The sequence below is a fragment of the Bufo gargarizans genome, chromosome 2, assembly GCF_014858855.1.
Source record: "Bufo gargarizans isolate SCDJY-AF-19 chromosome 2, ASM1485885v1, whole genome shotgun sequence".
NCBI lineage: Eukaryota > Metazoa > Chordata > Amphibia > Anura > Bufonidae > Bufo > Bufo gargarizans.
Window position 1 is genome coordinate 324,582,992 of NC_058081.1, and position 25,795 is coordinate 324,608,786.

Here is a 25,795-nt window from a genome sequence, read left to right on the forward strand (position 1 = left end):
GCCAGGCTAAACTGCTGTCTCAACCAAGACAAGCAGAACATCTGTTGAAAGCAGATATGCATATGGATGGGGAAAACATTAACCTTTTCCAGCCCAACAAAAATGAGTGGGGTAGGTCATCAATATCGAGGGCAGAAACCCCCGCCGATCAGCTGTATGAAGGGATGGCATGCGCACTGTGCTTGTGCCATCTCCTTTCTCTCTTCCTGCTCGCCGTAGACATAGCAGCAGCGAGCAGGAAGGGAGACGACACACCCGCACCTTCCCTTCATACAGGTGATCGGCAGGGGTGCTGAATGTCTGACCAGCATCGATTTGATATTGATGACCTATCCTGACAAAAACAATAATGCAGTTTATATTAATCGTTACCTGTAAAATATATTTGGTAAAAAAGGATGAGTTTCACAAAGCAAAAAAAGCTGAGGACAAATTCATTTCTTGAAAGTATTTATCAAGGTAATAAAATAGTATAGATATAGTATTGGCAGGGCTGCCAAATCTGGGACATGTGAGGAGTGTACTGTGTGTTGATCAGATACAGCCTGTAACTTTAAGGGGTATTCCAGCTAGAAAAAGTTATCCCCTATCCAGTCAGACAGATTTACAAAGTTTAATGGTCTGTTACAACAAATTATAGTAATCAAGTATCAAAACAGTGACCAAGTAAATGCAGAAAAGAACATACAAATAAACAGCGAACAGAAACACTTACTGAAGAGACTTCACAAATCTTGAAAAAAGGTAAGCGGTCCTACTCCGAACTTTAGGACTAGAATGGCGCAGGCCTCTGTGATCCAAAAATGCCATCTGAAATGTATAGTAGTATATGAAAAAAATGTAACATACCAAAATATCCACAGCAAAATCTGCAATAAACCTGTGGCAAAATCTGCATGAGTTACAGGCGGATTTGTTACAGGTTTTGCAGCAGAGCTGCAGGGGATTCAACCCTATACATTACAAAGTGAAATCCAAAGCAAAAATTGAGATGTTGCTGATTTAAAGAGGTTTTCTGGGATTATCATATTGATGACCTATCCTCCCGGGAACCCCACTGAATAGCTCTTTAAGGAGACTGTGGTGCTCACTAGCGCCATCAACTTAATAGCAGCTTGCTTGGTATCATAGCTCAGCCCATTAACTTGAATGGGACTGAGCTGGCTTAGGCAATGTGTCATTACATGGCCACGGTACTCATCGAGTACCACAGCCTCTTCATACAGCTGATCGTCGAGGGTCCCAGGAATCAGACCCCCACTGATCTCATATTGATGAGCTATCCCGAGTATAATCTCAAGAAAAAAAACAACTTCAAAATCTGCAACACAGGTCAATTTCCATGCGAATTCTGAACAGATTTTTTTTCCTACAGAAGGTGGATGAGATTATGTAAGGTCATTGGCTTTGCTGTTCCTGTAAACGCTGTGAATTTTCCTCCTGCAATTCCGAGGCAGAAAATCTGTAGTGTATCCGCCTCATGGGAAGGGTTATTTTTTTTGCGGGATGTTGTACGTTCCAGAGGCTCTATTTTATATTGCATATGATGTAGTGGAAAGCTGGAAAATGGGGTGGAACTGGAGAAACCCCCCCCCCCCCCCCCAAAAAACGCAATTCCACTACAGTTTTAATGGGTTTCGTTTTCACAGCGGTCCCTATGCGGTAAAACTGACCTGTTACCTTCATTCTCTGGGTCAGTTTGATTACAGCCCAGATTTATATTGTTTTCTTGTGTTTTAATACTTAAGTTAGCATCGTCATATTCTGACTTCCACAACTTTCATATTTACATCTACAGAGCTATGTGAGGGCTGTTTTATTTTTCTTTTCTTCCCCCAGGGTGGCCTGTTTGGAGTGTGTATGACTTTTGTCACTTTTTCTTCAATGTTTTTAGGAGGTGAGGTGATTTGTATTTTCATTACAGCATTCAAAACCAGCTGAAGTCTGCATTTAAATAGTTTGGGCATTTAGGGATGTGGTGATGCCTATGATCTCTATTTTTTTATGTTAATCTTTACTATGGTGGGAAAAGGGGTGATTTTTGTTTAGTTTTTCCCCAAATATTTTATAATGTATAATATTATATTAAATAAAAAAAAATAAAAAATAAAAGAAGAGGGAAAAGGCGGTTACTACAGCGTTGATCCCATTCACTATAATGAGAGCAGTGTTACAGTAACCCGCTCTATTCATTACACAGTGATACTTGGGAAAGGGTGTGGGGTGCCAGACCGACGCCAATCAGATATTAATGTATAAACCTGAGGATAGACCATCTATATTAAAATCCTGGAAATAGTCTTTAACCCCTTAACACAACATCGTACATGTATGGCATTATGTGCAGGTGATTGTATGGAGCGGGCTGCTGCACTGAGCACCTGGTTGCAATGACACAGAAACCGGTCATAGGCCCTGTCCTTAAAGGGGTTGTCCAAGTTATATTTATTGATGACCTATCCTCAGGATAGGTCATCAATATCAGATCGGCGGGGATCTGACACCCGACACCCCCACCGATCAGCTGTTTGAAGAGAAGGCGCACCGTGCCAGCACTGCCTCTCCTTCTCTGTTTACCTTCTAGCCTATGCATCTGCAGCAGTGAGCAGGTGTAATTACACCCAAGCCGTCCTATTCATTTCAATGGTACGGATCGCTGTATAGGAGCATTGAAATGAATGGGACAGTTAGGTGTAATTACACCTGCTCACCTCTGCAGATGCAATGGCTAGAAGGTAAACAGTAAAGGGGAGGCAGCGCTGGCACGGCACACGCCTTCTCTTCAAACAGCTGATTGGTGGGGATGTCGGCCCCCCGCCAATCTGATATTGATGACCTATCCTGAGGATAGGTTATCAATAAATATAACTTGGATAACCCCTTTAAGAGGTAAAAGAAAGGTTGACATTTCGTTTTCAGAACGTCTCACAAAAGTGAAAATAGCATTTTATAATCAAGAATTGACTTGTATCAATGGCGATAAACAAGATAATACTTACCAGAACATTAGGAATGTGGATGGGTTCAACCGTGAAGAACTTTTCATACCGTACAACAGTTTCAAAAAATTCTAATGTAACAGATGTGTGATTATAAGCACTCACACCAGAGGTCACCAGCTACAAAGAGCAAAAACAAAATGTTACAGCTTCCAAGGATGTTTAGTACAAAGACCTACTCGTATACCTAATATCTCCACAGACTTCAGTGGTACTCTACTTGATCTCCATATGCCACTGCTTCCATACACAATCCAACTAGCTAAGGCTACTTTCACACTAGCGTTCTGAACGGATCCGATCATAATAATGCAGACGGAGGCTCCGTTCAGAACGGATCCGTCTGCATTATATTGGCAAAAAAAAAGCTAAGTGTGAAATTAGCCTGAGCGGATCCGTCCAGACTTTTACATTGAAAGTCAATGGGGGACGGATCCGCTTGAAGATTGAGCCATATTGTGGCATCTTCAAACGGATCCGTCCCCATTGACTTACATTGTAAGTCTGGACGGATCCGCACGCCTCCGCACGGCCAGGCGGACACCCGAACGCTGCAAGCAGCGTTCAGGTGTCCGCCTGCTGAGCGGAGCGGAGGCTGAACGCCGCCAGACTGATGCAGTCTGAGTGGATCCGCTCCATTCAGACTGCATCAGGGCTAGACGGAAGCGTTCGGGTCCGCTCGTGAGCCCCTTCAAACGGAGCTCACGAGCGGACCGACGAACGCTAGTGTGAAACTAGCCTAAGTGTAGCAGAAAAATAAATTCCGGCACTCTGCCAGGTGTCTAATTATTGTACTCCAATAGCAAAGGCACAAAACAAATGATCAGCACTCAAAAAGGTCAAAAAAACTGTTCCACAAAAATAGCAATACTTTCCATGCGTGTTCAATATTTTCTTCACTTCCATCAACAGAAAGAACCACTCATTCGCAATATGGACAGGAATAGGACAAACGGAAATAAATGTGCAAGTGCAAATCTGCTGCAAAAAAACTTGCAAATAAAATACAAATATATGGCAGCACAATGTGGGCACCAGGGTTCAAGTGCGCACTGAACACTTCATTTCATTACCACTATATTTACTATAGTTTAAAACTTTCACTGCTTGGATAATTTTCCTAAATAAAATAAAAACAAATGATAAAACGAAAAACTCCTAGCACTTTAGGCTACTTTCACACTCGTGTTTTGTGCGGATCCGTTCAGATAATACAACCCTCTGCATCCGTTCAGAACGGATCCATTTGTATTATCATCTTTAACATAGCAAAGACTGATCCATCTTGAACACCATTGAAAGTCAATAGAGAACGGTGTCAGTATGGATCAGTTTGGCTCAGTTTTGTCAGACAGACACCAAACTGCTGCAAGCAGCGTTTTGATGTCCGCCTCCAAAGTGGAATGAAGACAGAACGGAGGCAAACTGATGAATTCTGAGCGGGTCCTTTTCCATTCAGAATGGATTAGGGCAAAACTGATCCGTTGTGGACCGCTTGCGAGAGCTCTGAATGGATGTCACAAACGGAAAGCCAAAACGCCAGTGTGAAAGTAGCCTTACACTTATGGGTTCCAGTCATACAATTTTGCATAATTTCTTAAAAATAGCTAAAACAAGAAGGAAGGAAGGAAGGAAAGAAAGAAATAGGTGATGTGGTAGACCGGGAGCTCCATCCCTCTCTTTAACCACTTAGGTGACAAATTTAGCATTGACAGCAGCATCTAAGGGGTTACACAGCTGGGATCCAAGTTAATTCAGATCCAGGCAATAACCAGGAGGTGCCAGCTGTTCAATAAAGCCAGCACCTGCATGTAATGGCTTTTGTTCAGCTCCAGCAATGTACCATTATGGAGCAGTGTGGGGAGGGTTAAAATTGGATTTTTTGTACTCACCGTAAAATCCTTTTCTCGTAGTAGGCATTGGGGGACACAGCACCATGGGTATATGTCCAACTACCACTAGGAGGCACTAGACACAAAAAGTGTTGGCTCCTCCCAGGTGGGCTATACCCTCTCCACAGGCACGAGGCTATTCAGTTTGTACCAAAAGCAGTAGGAGAGAGAAGAAAAGCAAGGAACCAACAACTCCCGTACCGGGAAAGATCAAGAGACCAGCCCGGAGAAGCGGAAGTAAAAACATAGGGTGGGATCTGTGTCCCCCAATGCCTACTACGAGAAAAGGATTTTACGGTGAGTACAAAAAATCCAATTTTCTCGTGCATGGCATTGGGGGACACAGCACCATGGGACGTCCCAAAGCAGTCCCTGAGGGTGGGAAAAGAAGAGACGTGCCACCGGCTGGGCATACAGGTGCAGGAGAATGTGACCATGTGACCCAACAGGAAAAAACACGGAATGGGCAAGAGGTCTCATAACAAGGAAGAAACCTCAGAAGAAGCAGGGAAGGCTGCCAGCACCCCAGGACAAATGTCTGGAAGAAAATCCCAAATGCAAGAAGGTGGCAAAAGGGAACACCAAGCGCAGCCAAGGGCTGGAGAAAAAAATTAGGACAGCACTGCGTGTTGGATCGACCCAACGCCCTACATTGTCTCAGACCCATAAACCTGTGGCCATCCCCTGAAAGGCCAGGGGAGAAAAGAAACAGGGAAGCACTGGAAACCAAACGAGTGAGGGAAGCCATAGCAAGGCTCACATGTGAAGGGAGAGGGACTCCCCTCACCGCAAGGCCAGGTGAAGAAGCCAAGCGCCCCATGTAAAGGCGAAAACCCAAGGCTGCTAGAGGAAACTGCCAACCCTTGGAGAAGGAGGGGGTTGTAGGTAAAAGCCAGGAACAAAGAACGATCGCTCCTGCGTCCCCAAAAACAGGAAACGAGGCACAAGCCTCCGAAAACAAGATAGCACTGTAAAGCGCAAGACCAGAGGAAACTCTGGGCATGTGAAGTATCATGGAAAAAAGGAACCAGAGACAGGCCCAGGCAACCTTGGCAGGAACACACTGGACTGACAGACATGGGAGTAGAAGAAGAGCACTCCAAACAGCCTAAGGAGGAAGGGGTCTACAACAGGAGGAGGTCCCTCCCGAAGGAGACCATACGGTGGAATTGCAAACCGTAGCACCAAACCACTCAATACCAGGTACTTTACGTGGGAGGATGGAAAAAAAGACAAATCCCAAGAGGACCTCAAATGAACAGGGACAGGGACTCCAGAAAGGAGTACCCAGATGGGGTCACAAGGAACCAGGAGCTGAACCACCGGAAGACAACGCAAGCCAGCATATCCAGGAAAGGCGAAAAGAAACCGCCATAGGGGAAGGGACATTGGCCATGGACAACTAGCCGCACCAAAAACATTGACCAGCAAACCGTAAACATTGTCCCAGAGAGGGCAAGTACAGCAGCTCGGAGGTACCACAAAACGACAGACATCGATATGCATAAGGAATGCAGAAGTCGCCATGAAAAAACCGGGGTAGCCTACATAGAAATGTAGAAACCAGCTGCGACCGGCATACAGAAAACTTCCAGGGGGGAGAAAGTACCAGACAGGTGCAGACGACAGCAAGGTCCAAGAGGACTGCCCCTTCGCCATGTAGCACAACTAAGCAGAAAATACAAGGGAATACCGAAAACACCTGGACCCAGAAGGAACTACGGGGCCCTGTCCGATACCAGAGCAATCAGCTGAAAATTCAGACAGGTGTGTGTGGCGCTCAGAGGTCCTGTCCTTGACCCGTCAGGGAGGACGTCCAGCAATGATAAAAGCCGTGGACCCAGAAGGATACCGTGAGGCGGACATCCAGCGATGACCGAAAACCACTGCCGCGGCCGATGCTCACCAGCAACATGTCCAAACAAGGTAGAAGATCCAGTGGAGATCCTTGTACTACACCAGGAATGGCCCACTCAGCAATAGGAAACAATGTGAGTACTCCCCTATAACATGGGGTAACGCGGAGCACAGCATACCGTAGGACCTTAAAGAGAAAGCAAGAGCAACTCTAGCACAAAGGCCAACAACCACCTGGCCATGGAGTAGGAGGTTGAATGAGGACCACCCGCCGGACCAGACAGATCAGTCATATACTGGAGCTACCAGAAGCAGCACTAGACCGATAAGGTGGGGGATGGGCTGAACCACCCCTGCCAGATATGGTAACCATGCACATGCTGAACAAGGGTGACCTGGTGCTGACAGTGCCTTGAGCGGCACAAGGAGACCAATGAGGACGACAGTAACGGAGTGGCAGACGTATGGAAGAACCAAACGGATGGAACCAACATCTGCAGCACAGATTAGAACCCGTGGGCAGAAAACACCTAGTAAGAAAGAAACTGTCTGGGCCACAGATCGCACCACAGGGCCCAGCACTTGGGGTACTACAAACACACGCCTAAAATAAAGGTAAAGTGGCTGCATGTTGCCGACCAAGGAGAGTGGAAACATAGCCACAGCATCTGGGGATGCGACAGCATTCGGAGGGTACAGGTACACAACCTGTAAAGTAGAAATATGGCTGTGAAGAGGAACTTCATTTAAGATCGAAGCAATGTGGCCGCATGGTGCACCCCAGACCCAGAGAGGTGCAACAGCAACCGCGTTAACAATGGAACCCATAGGGCCGCACGGTACCACAAAGAACAAGACAGGTGCACACTACAATCAGGTAGGTGCAATGGCAACAGAAACAGGGCCGCATAGTACACCATAGAAGCCAGACAGGTGTAACGGCTGCAGCATCAAAGACGGTTCAGGAACTCTACCTATGAAGGAAGTAAGATGGCTGTGTGGTGCACACTATGATGAGGTAGGTGCAATGGCCACGGCAACTGGAGGAGGCCTCAAAATCTCGTCCTGTAAGGGAGAGAAAATGCCACATGGTACACCATAAAGCCGGACAGGAGGAACGGCTACCACATCCGGAGATGGTGCAGGTACTCTACCTGTTAAGGGATCAAGGTGGCAGGGAACAGACAGGTGTAACTGAACCGGACAGGGGCAACTCTATGGCAATAGAAAGTGGCCTCTATATCTCGCCCGTAGGGAGAAATGTTGCCGCCTGGAAGACAATAGAGCCCGCCAGGGGTATCGACCACAGCACCGGAGATGGCGTAGGTACTCTACCTATGAAGGGAGCAAAATGGCTGGGAATAGACAGGTGCAATTTCAACGGCAATTAAAGGCGGCCTGTAAATCTCGCCAGAAAGGGAGAAATAGTGCCGCACGGAACACCATAGCGCCAGCCAGGGGAATTGGCTACAGCATCAGGAGATGGCGTAGATACTCTACCTATGACGGGAGCAAAGTGGCTGGGAACAGACAGGTGCAATTGCAACGGCAATCGAAGCGGCCTGTACATCTCGCCCGGAAGGGAGAAATAGTGCTGTATGGAACACCCCAGAGCCAGCCAGGAGTAATGGCTCCAGCATCTGGAGTAGGTGTAGGTACACTACCTATGAAAAGGGGCAAGGCAGCTGTACAATTGCTCTTAACTCCCCAACCTACAGGAGGCGATAGCCGAGCTAACCGCTTGCCCAGAACAGGAACCCCCTGTAATGAGGTAGAGTGGCGAACACCACCACCAGGATGGGGACCCTGTGGAAACACTCTCAAATATGTAGAGGATAGCCCCTGGTATAGGGGAACCAGGAAGGCTTGTCAGGGACAGCCTATGGCAGTGGTGCAGGCATCCCCCTGTTAAGGAGAAGGCGTACGTATCAGAGACACCGCGTAGGTGACTCAGTATGCTAAACACGGGGACGGCTGCCTTACCTGTGCGGTTGAATACCTGTGTGGTCAGGGAGCACCATCCGAAAATCCACTAGAGGGGATACCAACCCTGGGTAGGAAAGGTTCCTCCGTCCACATTCGTCTTGACCTCCCAGAGGGCTTCTGTATGGAGGAAGACCGCCTGATGCTCTGTTCCGAGGGAATCGGCGCAGAGGTGTCCCCAGAGGCAACGGATGGGGTGACAGGAAGGATTCGTCACCAGCCTCAGGCCTGTCCTGGGGGGGATCCGAGGATGCCGAGGAGGGGTGGTACCCCGTTGAGACCACCCGAGGGAGTACCGTGAGCTACCCCTAGCCGAACCCGGGTGCAGGTACCCCTAACTGAGCGTGCCCCATCTGCAGGGAGGACCCTGGGAGGGCAGAGGTGGCCGCAATTTGGATTGGTAGCGGCCAGTGACACCGCCAGGGAGAGGCGGTCAAGGTTCCCATGGCATTGACACGGAGGGAGCCCATTCATGGGGGACCGACACAAAGGGATTGTTCGGGGAAAGGATCTGGGAAGAGGTACTGCACCCAGCAGGGACAGGCTGACCGCACGGCAGCCATTGTTAGACCCAGAGAGGTGCAGACAGCGGACGCACGTGAAAACACGTGGCGACCGAGGAGAGGCTGGGAGAGGAGATGCTCAAAAAGCAGCCAGCAGAGGCTGTCTATCCTGACCCGGACGCCCTGTTCCCCCAAAGAGGCGCTGCAGCAGCTTGTCCCCCCAAAGAGGTGGTCAGTAGGGCTGCAGGGGACATAAAGCAATTGAGGGGAGGGAAGGGGTTAACCACCCCCTTCAGCAGAAAAAACACGTTAGCCCAGGAAAGGGTGAAGAGATAGCCCCTCCCAAGGGCCGGGCGGGGCTCAGAAAAGCCCGGGAAGCAAGGAGGAGGGGCCGGGAAGATTGCGGCCTAGCAGGCCCAAAAGCCGGGGCCTCGATTTATTAAGGCGGCCGGGAATGGAGCGAGGGGGGCGGGGCGAACCGCGGCCGGCAGAGGGCCCACCGAATCATAAAAATAGGTGAGGAGGGTAGGGGGGGAGAAGCGACACCTAGGGACAGGTGGATCAGGGCAAACGGAGCACCTGGGAGCCGGGAACGGGCCACAGAAGATGAGGCCTAGTCCCGGCAGAAGCCGGGGACTAAAGTAGCGGAGAAGCCAGGGAGAAGACTGTGTGGCCAGGGAGGAGAGAAAAGACCAACCAAGGGGGAAGAGAAGGGAGGGAAAACAAGAATATAACCCCCCCCAGAAAAAAGGGGGGGTTGGCTAGGGGGAAGATGGAGGCTCCCCAGGACCCCCAGCTAAGGTGGATCCCATCCCCCTGGCCACAGGAGGGAACCTAACCCTGGGGCAGGGACACAGGGGAGTATACTCACCATCAGATATACTCACCATCCGATGTCTTCGGGCGCAGCAGGGTCACCCCTTCGGCAGACTCAACACGGAAACCGTGGGAATGCCGGCAAGCCACTGCGGATGCAGTCCGTGGGGACTGGGTGACCGGCGATGGTACCGAAGTACGCGCCCGCAGGGGGGCAACTAAAGTGGAACACGATGGAGCCCCAGCCTGCAGCAGGTATAACGGTGGAGAACACCGAGACCTGCGGAAGAGAGAAAAAAGAAAAGAATAAAAATAAAAAACAGCAGAACCTGCAAAAAAGCAGGACAGGTCTGCCTCCTACGGACACTAGACTAAAACTGAATAGCCTCGTGCCTGTGGAGAGGGTATAGCCCACCTGGGAGGAGCCAACACTTTTTGTGTCTAGTGCCTCCTAGTGGTAGTTGGACATATACCCATGGTGCTGTGTCCCCCAATGCCATGCACGAGAAATCTATATTTAATATTAATAATCTTAGTTACTGGTCTATATTAATAAAAGATGATAAAGCAGTAAAACATTTACCGTTCTCATCATATCCTGTAGAGCACTTGCTTTGGCAACATCACCACAAAAATGAGCTCCATGGGATGCTGGAATAGCTTCACCCAACATGTACAGCAGTCTGATTGCAACTTCTACCTCCATAAAAGGAGCGTTCTGCCAATTTCTTCCCCAAAAAATGAAACAATATGAAAAGTTAAAATCCAAAGTATTTTACAGCAAGATGTCGACAAAGCAGCCGCTTAGGCTGCAAACAAAGTGATTCAAAAATTTAATAATTCAAGGTAGGGATGCCCAACCGGCAACTACAAGTCCCAAGGCATTTTGGGATTTGCTATTTTGCAACAGCTGGAGTACAACCGGTTGTGTATTCCTGATTTAAGGCAACAGAAAAAGAGGATAATTCTAAAATGACTTAATTATTGATTAATTATTGCATTGTCCAAAATGGAAAAGCCCTTAAACTTGCATCAAGACCACAAGGCTGAAGTGTAGTTCTACAACTACAAAAACAAAACTCACTTGTATATGGATATGTTACATTAAATATGAAATCTAATCTGCAGGCAGAATGTTATAGAGCAGGAGGCACTACTTGTACGTTGCGTGAGAAAATTGTAGCATGTACTATATTCTGCGTTTTTCACGCAACGCAGGCCCCATAGAAATGAATAGGGATGCGTGAAAATCGCAAGAAAGTGCGGATGCAATGCGATTTTCACACATGGTTGCTAAGGAGACTAGGGATGAGTTACCCGGGACCCCATTTACGTTATTATTTTCTATTATAACATGGTTATAGTGAAAAATAGCATTCTGAATTAAAGAATGCCAAGTAAAAGGTCCATTGAGGGGTGTAAAGGAAAAAAAGTAACTCGCCTCATCCACTTGATCGCGCAGCTTGGCTAGTCTTATTTCTTCTTCTTGCAGGACCTGGCTGGAAAAGGACCTTCGGTGACATCATCGCGCTCACCACGTCGTGAGCGCAGTGATGTCAGCGCAGGTCCTGCACCAACATCACAGCGCTCACCATGTCACTGAAGGTCCTTTTCCAGCCAGGTCCTGCAAGAAGAAGAAAGACGAGCCCAGCTGCGCGATCAAGTGGATGAGGTGAGTTACTTTTTTATTTTTTTAACCCCACAATGGACTTTTTACTTAGCATTCTGAATTAAAAAATGCTATTATTTTCCATTATAACCATGTTATAATGGAAAATAATAAAATATACAGAACACTGATCCCAAACCCGAACTTCAGTGAAGTAGTCTGGGTACCACAGTCTGTTTTTTATCACACGCATGCAAAATGCATTGCATCCGCAATTGCATACCTACTCGGATGATTTTCCTTGAACGCAGACCGCATCTGGACCTAATCTGGACACGCTCGTCTGCAAGGGGCCTTAGGAGTCTGTCACACAAACCATACGGATTGTGTCGGAGCGTTTAGTGAACTTCGCACCATTTTGTAAGAAAGTTCAGTCAGTTTGGTCTGCGATTGCATTCAGTTTTTCTCACAAAACTATTAATCTTGTCAGCTCCATCTGCTCTATACCATGCAGCCAATATATTAAAACAGAATTTTCACTGTCACAGGTGCCCCTTAAAGGGGGTATTCCAGTCACAACCATTAATCATCTATCCACCTGATTGGTGGGGGCTGAACGGTTGCCATTGTGCTCAGCTGTTTCTCTCTCCCATACGGTTTGAATATTCTATTTATATGGTTCCTTGCCATGGTCATGTAGCTGAGGGGTCCCAAGTTCTACTGACTGCTTGGTGGAGGGCCAGTAGAAAGACCCCCACAATATCTTGTACCTAAGTGATGTGTGGATGGAATACTCAGCTTCCAATAAAACACTGAAGTGTGTTGCAAAGCTCAGTTCAGTCCATTATACATATGTAAAAATACCTTGAATACCCAAATAATTAGGTGTATTCTCATTAAATAAAGAAATAAATGGTAGGATAGGGGGAGAGGGGAGTCTATAAAATATCACCATCTCATAAAATAACAAAAGAATACAGCATTAAACTTGACTGACTTAAGACTTTGTTCCAGATTTACTGCGTCTAAGCCAAATATATGTCTAAGTGGTGCAATCTGGCACATCTACCCTTTTTTCGACATGCTTGGCAATGGGGTTGGGATTAATGAAAAAGGGAGGGCATAAGATGCACCATTTTGTGCCTAAATTGTGGCATATAAATCTGTCTGAAAGTAAGCCACCCAATAGTTAGTATAGAGTCAGTATAGTATAGTATAGAGTCAGGGAAAAATGTCTATCCTGATTTCTCATCGAGCCTGAGCCCCGGTGATAATCTGGTGCAGGGACAGGCAGCCTGGCTGAGCTTCCGCCATCTATAGGATTAGTAAATCTGGGCCATTGTAGAAAAATAAGAGGAAGATGGAACTATTTCCTCTTGACAAATTTCAGTACTTATGCTCTTTTCTTATACTAAATTCCCCTTAAGGCTCTGGCATCAGACAATTAGTTGCTGCGCTAAGCTTTTTAGTAATTTTCGTATTCAAGGAGCGAACTGTATCTCTGTACTTACTGTAGTGTACCATTAAAGACTCTTCGGACAGAAGCCAACAATAACTCTGGTGATACTTGAGCAAGACGATCTAGTAACAGTTTCAGCTGTTTTCTGTATTCCACAAACATTGCTTCATCTTCACCCTATATGTTTTTGTAATTACAAGGCAATTATCTAATATCTGCTTAAAACTTGAAGACAGATGGAATAAAGCTACAGTTCTACAGTCAGTTTTGCCGTGAGAAAGAGTTGAGTGCCCTCATAAGATAAGTGTGGTGTATTTTAAAGGGGTTTTCCAGGACTTAAAGGGGTTGCGTAGGAATTATATAAGATGGCTTCCAATGACCAATCATAGAATGTGAAAAGGATGGGATGTGTCCACTTGCAGAGCTGCCTGGGGAGAGGCCTCACTACCACTGCGCACTACACAGTGCTAAACCAACCGCTCAGGCCGCTGGCACACAGTGCAGTTTGGACATGCATTCAGGATGCTGTTTTTTTTTTTATTGTAGCAAGCTGAAATTACTTAAATCATTCCCACTATGCAGAACACCAGGGGTTAATGAGGCTGCTAAACTAAAAACTGCATCCTGAACACATGTCAGAACTGCACTGTGTGCCAGCACCTAACAGGGAAGTGCCACACACTACCTCCCCCTCCAGACAGCATCTGCTAATCCCATTCTAGGATGGGTTGCTTGGGCTGCAGTCCCATCAAACAGCTCATTGACTCCCACTGATCCCGAGGACAGATCATTAATATTTCATTCCCAGAAAACCCCCTGTAAGTCTGTCAAATGTAACAAAAATAATGTACTCAGAAACCAGGACCTTTCATTACATGGTTATTAACATCTTGTAAAGTGATGGTCTATTGCTAGGATATGCCATAACTGGTGGGGGGATCCCAGAGGTCCGACTCCCCAGTCTTGGGTATGAAGGGGCCGAAATGATGGTGGAGCACTGCACATCCTTCCAGGTTTGCACAGCAGTGCTAAAGCCAGCCTCAATGGCACTGTGTAGCAGTTCCCAGTAAAGTGGGTGGCTGATCATAAAATTATTCTATAACCTTTCTATTCAAATAAAGTTTACAAGACGCAAATACTCTCTTAAAAAGGCAGATCCAGGTAAAGTTGTATTTCCTATTGGAAAAGGATACCTTAATACATAACTTTTGTTTACTAATAAAATTACCCTAAAAATCTATGAATCACACTACATAAACCGCTGCGCCAATGGTAACCTTGGGCTAGGGGTGTCCGGGTGGCTAATACTGGGTCTCTTACAACTATCTGACCCTACAATATATATCGGATCGCTGCAGTTAGGGGCAATGCACACCCAAAAGAGGACCCTCTAGACCTAGTTGTTTTGACCACTGTTGTGATCGGCACTGCTGATCCCGTTACACGTTTGCCTTATGTTTTGCATGTTTTATGTGACCCCAGGACAGGAGGTTAGTATCTGGATGTGAGGCGATACATCAGCCAGGCACAAATTATTTGAAGGGCTGTTTCGACAGGGTCACTGCTATTGGTATTTTTCACATTGGTCCCCTGATTAGTTGGATTGTTACCAATGAAACGCGTCAGAACATTTTTATTTCAATTACCAGAATAGTAACAGGGTCCCCCCCACTGTAGCTTGACTAAGCTGGGCAGTCTCCATTGCGGCGCAGGGACAAGGAGGGACTCTTGGGTAACGAGGCCTAGAGGGTCCTCTTTTGGGTGTGCATTGCCCCTAACTGGAGGATCCGATATATTGTAGGGTCAAATAGTTGTGAGAGACCCAGTATTAGTCACCCGGACACCCCTAGCCCAAGGTTACCATTGGCACAGCGATTTTATGTAGTGTGATTCATAGATTTTTAGGGTAATTTTATTAGTAAACAAAAGTTAGTATTAAAGGTATCCTTTTCCAATATGAGATAGTTAAGCAGTGTGGTTACCTAGTATTTCAGCATTGACCATAGCTCAATTTGGTTGTGTATTCAGTCTATTAAAAGAGTAGCAAAGAATGTCTGATCTCTGTTCAGAAGGACACAGTGCTATGTGCTGTCTCCAAGGATCCTGAATATAGGATCCCAACAGCCTGATAATGTTGCTCTCTGGGCACAGGGTGCATAAAGACTATGACCAGTCAAAGCTGCAGCAGATAGAGATTATCCAGGAACTTGATATTGATGCCCTATCCTCAGGATAGGTCATCAATATGAGGCCAATGGACGTCTGACTCCTGGCACCTCCCCTGATCAGCTGTTTAGAGGGGGCACTCCAGTGAGCGCTGCTTTCTCTTCACAGCTTACCAAGCACCGCACATTGTATAGTGACCATGCTTTGTAAAGCAGCTCAGCCCTATACACTTAAATAGGATTGAGCTGCACCTAGGACATGGGACTGATGAAAAGGCCTAAATGCTCATGGAGCGCTGCAGTATCTGAGACCCGGGCCAATCTGATACTGATGACCAATTCTGAAGATAGGTCATCAAAATCAACCTTCTGGATAAATCCTTCAAGTGCAAAAATGACAATATTAAAAGTCATGGTAAATCCGAATCTTTTGTTTTTGAAACTGGAAGTACACTTTAAAAGGACTGCCAATAACCATATATACACTAACCATAGAAATATTATCCAATGAACATGTAATAAGTCATCAAGATACAAAACTTGCAACATTTTTTCTAAATGAATCTGTTAAGACTTACCTCATTTTCAAAGTTATACTCTTCATCATAAGTTAGTTTCTTCATAACCGCCAGCATTATAGCCTACAACAGAAAGACATTAATCGCACACAAAAAATAGCCAAATAACAAGAACTGCATTTATTTCAATTATACAGGCCAAAGGATGACATACCAGAAAATAGCGCAATCTATACTGTGTCATCTGTATAGCACCATCCCCTCCCTCTTATCTGTATTAATAAATCAATTTCTAACCAAAATACTGCGTGCACCACAAAAAAGTAGCCCGCCTCCAATATCTCCAAATCAAACTGCCTAATAGTAAATCTATCTTTGTTGTCCATAGCAACCAATCAGAGCTCAGCTTTCATGTCCTACAGGGCTCTGAAAAAATGAAAGCAGAGTTCTGATTGGTTGCTATGGACAACTAAGATATTTACTATTAAGCAGTTTGATTTGGGGATATTAGAGGTAGGCTACTTTTTCGTGGGCCACCCTGTATAACAGATGGAAAAAAAAACTAATAGGCAGTTTTTATTGAAAGACAATTCTTGAAAACTGAGCGAAAAGTCTAAAAAAGTCTTAGGAGCACTTACCTCAACATTAGCCTTTTGCTGGTCTGAAAGTAATACTAACTGCAAATGGAAACAAATGCAATTAAACCTTGAATCCATGACATTAAATCTTGCTTTAAAGGGAACCCGTCACCTGGATTTTGTGTATAGAGCTGAGGACATGGGTTGCTAGATGGCCGCTAGCACATCCGCAATACCCAGTCCCCATAGCTCTGTGTGCTTTTATTGTGTAAAAAAAAACGATTTGATACATATGGAAATTAACCTGAGATGAGTCCTGTCCCTGACTCATCTCACATACAGGACTCATCTTAGGTTAATTTGCAAATGTATCAAATAGTTTTTTTTTTACACAAAAGCACACAGAGCTATGGGGACTTGGTATTGCGGATGTGCTAGCGGCCATCTAGCAACCCATGTCCTCAGCTCTATACACAAAATCCCAGTGACAGGTTCCCTTTAAGGTTTAGGATTTGCAAAGTTTCTGAAAACAGCATTAAATACCTGTTTCAAGATGTGCAAATACTCGTAACAGAATCCAATAATATTGGAAGATATATCGTCATCTTCATGGATGAGCAACTGCAACGTCAGAGGCACTTTGGATTCAATGGACTGCAGAGTATCTTGGGCACTCTTCATATCTCCAGATTTTACCAGCTTGGTCCAGCTAACAATCAGAGATTGGCCCATTCCATTGACGAGCTTTGAGAATCTGGCCAGAAAATCCACATCTTCCTCCTAATGTAAAAGATTGTGCCTGTTACTTATGGAAGACAAAGCGGCCAATAAACTCAATAGCAAAAAAACCAAAAATAAATATGCTGGCTAATATTTTATACTAAAATATACAGTACTACAGCATGTCCGACTTTTTAGTCCGGCGGCTTTCGCCGTGCACCGCCGCGCTGCGCCGGAGCTCAGCCCCCGTCCTCATTATAGTCAATGGGGACGGAGCGACGGTCCGGCGAAACAGCAGAAGGACGGATCCGACAGGGAGACCAGCCTGCCGGATCCGTCCTGCCGCAAGTGTGAAAGAGCCCTTACAGAATCTTCACTCTTAGGAGGCATTCACACGACTGTAGTTTTGGTCCACATCGGATCCACATGTTTTGTGGATTGTATGCAGACCAATTAATTTCAATGGGACTGCAAAAGAGGAGGACAGCAGACCCGTGTGTTGTCTGCATCCGTATATCCATTCTGCACACCCCCCCCCCCCAAAAAAAAAATATAACGTCCTATTCTAGTCCATTTTGTGGGCAATACGAATGTCTAAGAAAGGACAGGACGCGCTGATCTGCAAAATGCGGAACGCACACGGCCGGTATCCGAGTTTTTGCGTGAATGCCCCCTTAGGAGGCTTACTAAACCATGTTATCAGAAAATGAATAAGCAGGATACTGAGGTCACAAACCTGATTAATGCTGAAGAACCCAGCAGACTGTAACACTTGACACAAAGATTCCACCAATTTGGTTTTATCAGCTGGATCCATTCCCTTATTTACTATTTCATACAAGCAATCACAGGCTTCCTCCCGCAGAACCTCCACCGACATGTGACCTAGCAGCATATTAATGAATCTGAAAGACCAGCAGAGGAAGGCTATAAGGCAACTTTCTAAAAGCAAATACAAAGAAAATTGACAGTGACTCATACATATGTAATGTCCAGCAGTATTGATCCCTTTAAAACGTAACTTTTACTCTTCAAATTATAAAATAATACAACCGTAGTGGTTCACCAGTGAAAAGTGTTAAGACGAACAACAATAATCATGGATACAAAGTGTTCCTGGGAGCTAGTCGTGGATACACTTATAGAGGGGTGAGTGAACACAAGGCAGCTAAGGGGAGCAGTGGGCAAAACTATACTCTCCCTATGCTCACCCTGGCTACAACCTCAGCCCAGGGACGTCCCCTGGTGGTGGAGACTCCCTGTCCTCGTTCCTGGGCTGACTGCCCTGCGTTTACCCTCCTCTCCAAAAATAACAGAATGTGCTCCCCAGGAAGCTGACGGGTGTAGTAATGTGTCCCTGGTAACTGAATACTCTCAGGGGCACTGATAGATAAAGACCATTTCAATGAACAGGTGAATTAGATAAATGTCACCTCTAAACATAAGGGACCAAGCCCTCGGGCATCAAAACGGTGCGTTCCCAGCCTGGGGCTTCTGTGGAACCAGCCTGGGAACGCACCGTTTTGATGCCCCAGGGCTTGGTCCCTTATGTTTAGAGGTGACATTTATCTAATTCACCTGTTCATTGAAATGGTCTTTATCTATCAGTGCCCCTGAGAGTATTCAGTTACCAGGGACACATTACTACACCCGTCAGCTTCCTGGGGAGCACATTCTGTTATTTTTGGAGAGGAGGGTAAACGCAGGGCAGTCAGCCCAGGAACGAGGACAGGGAGTCTCCACCACCAGGGGACGTCCCTGGGCTGAGGTTGTAGCCAGGGTGAGCATAGGGAGAGTATAGTTTTGCCCATCAATGTCATCAGTGGCCCTATCAAAGTGCAGAGGGCATGGCAGTGGCAGAGGTGTGAGCCTCTAGGTGTAATGGAAACGCCCCCGTTGCTCCTAGAGGCATATTTGCGTATATTAAAACTTAATTTTTCTCAGCAATATGGGCCCATATGAACAACACAGCTGTCAACCGCACATGTAACAGGTCAGACTGTTTCATAGGTACAAATCTGCTGACAGATGTCCTTGAAAGAGATCTTAGAGAGACCAACTCAGAGAGTGACCCATCCAGCTGGACAGGAAACAAGAATTTACACATGGGAGGTGTGTTCTACTGTTCTCAGGTTTCCTTTCCCGTGCCGGAAGGTCCTCTCCAGGGATGCCATCATGGGTGAGCGGTAAAACCATCTATAGAAATTAATCTGCATAAGAACTTATTACATTTCAAAACTGAACCATCACAATAATATGCTTCCCTATTAAAGTGCAAAATGTGGAGCAGTTGCTGATAAAAATACTGGGCGCTTGCTCTGAAATACACCTCCACTTTTGTTCTCTATTACTTCTGATAAATCATACCAATAAATTATAATAATGGTAAATGAAAGTAAAAAAATATAAAATATCCTACCTATCATTAGCAATCAATGTTAGATCTATCCAAGAAACATAGGCTCCAATTACTTCAAGGCACTGGCATGTCAGTTCAGAGTTAGTGTGCTGATACGTCTGTAAAATTTGGTACCATGATTCTACCAAGTTTGGGATACACTGTTCACGCATTGTGTCCTTCAGTAATGTATTCCTGCGTGCCTCCTGCAAGTCAAGTTACATACATTGAAAGCTTTTCCAAAAGACTACCCTCTTCATCCCGATCAGATTTCCGGTTACCGATTTTCACTTCTACCATAAATTATGCACACTAGCTATATTCTTTCAGAAGACCTCTCTCCTAGAAGTCCATATTTTTTATTTATTTTTTTACACAATTTTGCATGGTTGTCTCAAACTTTTAACTAGACCTACATCCATTGAGTTCAGCAATGGGAATGGGAGAAGACGTGGATGAATGGGAAAGAATGAGTAAACTTGAGAAATCTGTTTCTTCCTACTGATCCAGCCAGGTTTAAAAAAACAAAACAAAAAAAAAACATAGGCCTGAAGCAATCCGCCGTAAAAAGGAAAAATTCCCTCCGGCTTGTAAGTGGCGATCAGACTGGATTGACAATCTTGCCAGATATTACTATATAAAACTGCATCCTGTTTGATCGTCAATCCAGTCTGATTGCCACTTACAAGCAGGAGGAAATTTTTCCTTTTGACGGCGGATTGCTTCAGGCCTTATGCTTATACTGCAACTCATAAATTTATGGTATTTTCCAGACTTTAAGACACACCCCACTTAGACAACAGAAAAATAAAAATGTCTCTACATGCACACACCTGGGCGCACACAGTACTGCGACATGCACACAAACACAGCAATGTCACATGCAATAACACATACATAGGAAGCATCTTTAGTAATACACATAGGGTACATGTTTACTTATTTTTCAGCACTTCCCTCCTGGACCTGCCCAACGGTGACATCAAAGGTCCTTGCAGTACACAGCTTTGATCCCTGTAACCAGCAGCTTGGGAAGACCTTCGGACAGAGGTTTTTTGCTTAGTTTTTTTTCACAGTCTTCTGCTGTGCTGCATGTGTTGAAAGATCGTTCAGCCTTCTCTCCTGCCTGCACTGATCACATGGATCAGTGTAGGGCAGGGAGAGAGAAGACACAAACCTCCCTCATTGATCCAGCACAGCACTGTATGAGCACTCTGCTGGATCATTTAGGAAGCAGTTAGGGGGCCTGGCACTGCCGGATCACCCCAGACTGGACTGTAATATGCAGCACTCTTTAGCAAGATTTTTTTTTCTTGCTAAAAAGTGCCTGCGTCTTATAGTCTGGAAAATATGGTATATAAAAAATAAGATGACAAAGAAGTAGAGGTATTACTATATTGTTATAGCAATACATCTGAGAACCAAACAACTCTGCTGTTGTGGAATGTCAACTACACAGAGCGTCTCTTTTCCTATCATTATATTGTTTTAAAACGGGTGGGGGGGGGGGGTAGAAAGACAATAGACTGAGAAAAACTGAGAAAAAAAAAACTCAACAGTTTCACCCCTTTCAGAAATTTATAGCTATGTCACACCTTCCGTGCTTCTTACCTCTGGGGTATGAATAACATCCCGATCAACTACCTCTGTGTCGACGGCCATTAGAATTCTCAGGTACAAGTCAACACCTCGTGGGTTGAGACCCACAACAGACAAAATATCAAAGAAAAATTTGGGCCATGTTGTGAGATACTCTGTAACAAACACTAGAGAAAAAACTTGTGCAGCTTTGTTACGGATAAAGGTTTTCTCCGGTTGTGAATTAAGCATCTGCAACAGAAGAGAACATTGAACAACGTCAATGTTAAACAGTATGAACACATTTTCATAAATTATATTGACACAGCCAAAGTTACATAGTTGATACGGTTGAAAAAAAATATATATACACATGTCCATCAAGTTCAACCAAGGGATAGGTGGGGACCTGGAGCCCAGAAGAAAGTGAGACTCAGATTTCTACACGTTTTCATAAGCATTTATGTTCTTTACTTTTAAGAATTCATCTAAGGGTACTTTTACACTTGCGTTGTTTGATTCCAGCAGGCAGTTCCGTTGCCTGAACTTCCTGCCTGATCGGACAAACTGTATGCAAACGAATGTCGTGTTTTCTGACTGATCAGGCATTTATCAGGATCCTGATCAGTCTGAAAAAAAGCATTGCAATACCGGATCCGTTTTTTCCGGTTTCATCTGGCACTAATACATTCCTATGGAAAAAAAATGCTGGATCCGGCATTCAGGCAAGTGTTCAGTTTTTTGGGGCCAGGGATAAACAGCATGCTGCGGTACTCTCTCCGTCCTGAAAAGTCTAAAAGACTGAACTGAAGACATCCTGAACGGATTGCTCTCCATTCAGAATGCATTAGGATAAAACTGATCAGTTCTTTTCCGGTATAGAGCCCCTAGGACAGAACTCTTTGCCGAAAAAGAAAAACGCTAGTGTGAAAATACCCTAAAACCTTTTTAAAACTGTCTACTGTTCCTGCTGTGACCATGTCCTGAGGAAGTCTATTCCACAGATTCACAGTTCTTACAGTAAAGAAGCTTTGATGCTTCTGGAGACAACTTTCTTCTCTAGTCGAAGGAGGTGCCCCTTGTCTTTTGAGGGCATTTTACATGGAACAGTTTATTGTATGGCCCACTTATATATTTGTATAGGTTACTCAAGTCCACCCTTAGACGTCTCTTCTCAAGACTAAATAAATCTATTTTAATCTTTCTTCATAACTAAGACCCTCCTTGCCCCTTATCAGTTTAGTCGCTCTCCTCTGTACACTTTCCAGCTGCAGTGCGTCCTTTCTATAGACTGGTGCCCAGAACTGAACTGCATATTCCAGCGCACCAACGCTTTGTAAAGTGGTAATATTACATCCCTGCCCCGCGAGTCCATGCCTCGTTTAATGCATGATAATATCCTGGTAGCCTTAAAAGCAGTTGGTAAATTAAATAGCATACAATGTCAATCATCTACAAGGACCCCAAATCCTTCTCTATAAGTGACTCTCCCAATGTTATATCCACTAGGACATATGAAGCACAGAGATTACTACCAAGATGCATAACTTTACATTTGTCCACATTGACCCTCATTTGCCACTAAAAGGAGCTGTGCAGCCCATTTATATTGGTGACGAATCCTCTGGATAGGTCATCAATATCTGATCTGCGGGGGTCCGACACCCAGCACCCCATCTATCAGCTGTTTGAAGAGGAGGCGGAGTTCCATGAGGATAGGGCATCAATATAAACAGGCTGCACAACCCCTTTGAAGGGGTATTCCGGTTGGTAAAAGGTACCCCCCAATCAACAGGCCCCGTACCCCCCCCCCCCCCCACAGCTCCCATGAAATTACTAGAGCACATGACCATTCCATTAATTTCTATGGGAGTTCCGGATATTGCCGAGCACCGTACTCAAACCAAAACAGATTTATGGCATATACAGTGGTACTTGAAAGTTTGTGAACCCTTAAAAGGGGTTGGCCACTTTCTTGGTTACTGTTGACCAATGTGTATGTAAGATGATTATATGACACTTTCTAATATAGCCTTTGTTGCAATTCTGCACCATTTTCTATATGTCATAAGCAATGGCCCCCTTGTTTGCCAAGTCTTTTGTGCTGTCCACACAGAGGTCCTGTCCATAAAATGGCTGCTGATGGAGGGACATGTGACCAGGCAAAATCACATCCATGAGATGTCTCCTCCTTTCAAATACTGTGGACAGCAGAAAGACTTTGTAAACAAGGGAGCATACCCCATGAAATATGGTGCAGAATTGCAACAAAAGGTTATATTAGTAAGTGCCATGTACTTACTAATTACTGTAATTACAGACAGATTGGTCAACAGTAACCAGAAATCTATACTTAGAACTTATTGTAATGGATCTCCTGGCACCCCGTCCGGGTACCTCCGTTGAATGATGCTCCTAGTGCTTCCCGAGGACTCCAAGCACTCCACTTGACACCGTAAGCGCCACAGACCCCACGAACCGCCGAAGCTTGGTTGAGGTCTCACCGTCTCCTACCCACCCTGGACCTACGACAAGGCTCTAGGCTCCAGTGGGTGAACCTCTCCTAAATCCAGAGAGCAGGAACAGCTCTTACAAGAGCTAGGAGTTATAGCCAGGGGAGTATACAGCGTATAGCAATCCCCATACACATGAGACGAGGCTCTATGTTGAATGTAAAACAGGAACTCTTTATTGAGCACACAGAATTGACTTATATACACACATGCCATACTGAGGGCATGACATAGCAGCCAATCCTGTACAGTTTAAACACAAAACTAACCCTATTCAACAAACACAATGGCATTGTCTGTGACGCAATTAACAATGAACATGCAAACAGATATCTTCACCCCCTCCATAATTAATGAATGGGAAGAGGAGACACATGTGATGGGATTATCTCCTGAGTATCATAGGAGTCGGCTGCTATTATAATCAACTATCTTAATCCCATCACTAACACAATCAGTGGGAGTCTCAGTGCAGAGTTAACCCTTTTTGTGTTGCTGAATCCACACCATGCCTTTTTAATGGGCCATAGGAAATATGTGGCATATAAATTACACACATAAATCAGGGTTCATAGTTCCTTGTAACCCCAAAAGGTCTAAGGGGGTCTCCATAGTTCTTGGTCCATAGTCTGTAGGAAGGAGGCTGGCCCTCAGGCTTCTCCAGCAGCCCCAGTGATGGTTCAGTCCGTCACACTTATATTTCAAAAAAATCCTATTTTCTATAAATTTGACTTCAAACTACAAACTACATCAGATTTTCCCACAGGTCGTAAAGTAGATAAAAAAAACCCCTAAAAACTAAAAAGAAACAAATTGAGTCAAAAATATTAGGGCAGACACACAATAGAGTTCAGTGTGAGATCCCGTTCTGAACTCTGATCATGTTGCTGTGTAGCCCTAGCCTAAGGATTAGCAGATAATTTTTGCATCAAGGATTCGTTCATGCCATGTGACCACGAAGCGAGAGTGAAGAGCTTGCTATTATTACTCACCGCTCCGTAGTCACCTGCCGACCTGCAACGCACTTTCCTCCTGACACATCGTCAGGACATAGTGCACGTAAGCGTGCACTATGACCTGACGCTGTGACACGTCAGAACGATGGGCGAGCTGTGGAGCGATGCCCCTACAGAAGAGGTAAGTATTTTAGCTCACTGGTAGTGTTGAGCAAACTTGTGTTTTAAGTTCGGCATCTAAAGTTCGGGTTATCGAAGAATCGAGTTATGGATTCCGCTACCACAGACCATAACGGAATTTAGAATCCATCACGCGATTCTTCGATAACCCTAACTTTAGATGGTGAACTTAAAACACAAGTTCGCTCAACACTACTCACTGGCACTGGGATGGGGGGGAGGGGGCAAGCTGATGGCAGTGGTTGGGGGAGCAATGGCACTGGTGGGGCAGATTAGTTTTTATAAAGAAAAAAGTTATTTTGATTTCGTTTTCTGTTATTAGAGTACTCTATTAATCATTGGATTAATCAATAGAATACTCAATAAAAATAGTAGCTGCAGCCCTACCATGGACTAACAAAGATCATGACAAGAGCAAGGTGTGTAATAATCCGCGAGTTCACAAAAGAACCCAAGGTGTAACCACTAAGCAACTAAAGGTCTTTAGCTAATGTTAACTTTCATGAGTCCAGCATCAGGTCAACATTTAACAACAATGGTGTGCATGGTAGGATTACAAGGAGAAAGCTACGACCCAGTTTTTTTTAATATATATATATATATATATTATAAAATAAACACATTGCTGACTGTCTACAGTTTGCTAAAGATCACCTAGACAAGCCAGAAGACTACTGGAACAATGTTCTGTGGATGGATAAGACCTAAATAGAATATTTTGGTTTAAATGAGAAGCATTACATTTGGAGAAATCAAAACACTGCATTCTAGCATAAAAACCTTCCCATTTGTGAAACATGGTGGTAGCATCATGTTTTGGGCCCATTTTGCTGCATCTGGGCCAGGACAGCTTGCCATCATTGACAGAACAATGAATTCTGAATTATACCAGCAAATTCAAAAGGAAAATGTCAGTCAATGGGCTGAAGCTCAAGAGAACGTGGGTCAAAAAAAAAAAATCAAGAAAACGACACTAAGAACATAAGTCATTCTACCAAAGAATGCTTAAAGAGGAGTAAGGTCAAAGTCCTAACCTTAATCCAATAGAAATCTTATGGAGGGACCTGAAGA

At 44.9% G+C, this 25,795-nt stretch overlaps 1 protein-coding gene across 1 annotated transcript in view; it reads right to left on the reverse strand.

Moving 5' to 3' along the window:
- Nucleotides 1-25,795, reverse strand: part of XPOT (exportin for tRNA) — a 75,535-nt gene that overhangs the window by 24,300 nt on the left and 25,440 nt on the right. The window contains exons 6-15 of the mRNA XM_044280545.1: nucleotides 21,109-21,327; nucleotides 19,519-19,703; nucleotides 17,836-18,004; nucleotides 16,923-17,159; nucleotides 16,440-16,478; nucleotides 15,862-15,924; nucleotides 13,171-13,295; nucleotides 10,634-10,778; nucleotides 3,000-3,119; nucleotides 716-810 (exon numbers count right to left, since the gene is read on the reverse strand). Of these exons, the coding sequence (XP_044136480.1) occupies nucleotides 716-810; nucleotides 3,000-3,119; nucleotides 10,634-10,778; nucleotides 13,171-13,295; nucleotides 15,862-15,924; nucleotides 16,440-16,478; nucleotides 16,923-17,159; nucleotides 17,836-18,004; nucleotides 19,519-19,703; nucleotides 21,109-21,327 (1,397 nt within the window). The remainder of the gene's footprint in view (nucleotides 1-715; nucleotides 811-2,999; nucleotides 3,120-10,633; nucleotides 10,779-13,170; nucleotides 13,296-15,861; nucleotides 15,925-16,439; nucleotides 16,479-16,922; nucleotides 17,160-17,835; nucleotides 18,005-19,518; nucleotides 19,704-21,108; nucleotides 21,328-25,795) is intronic.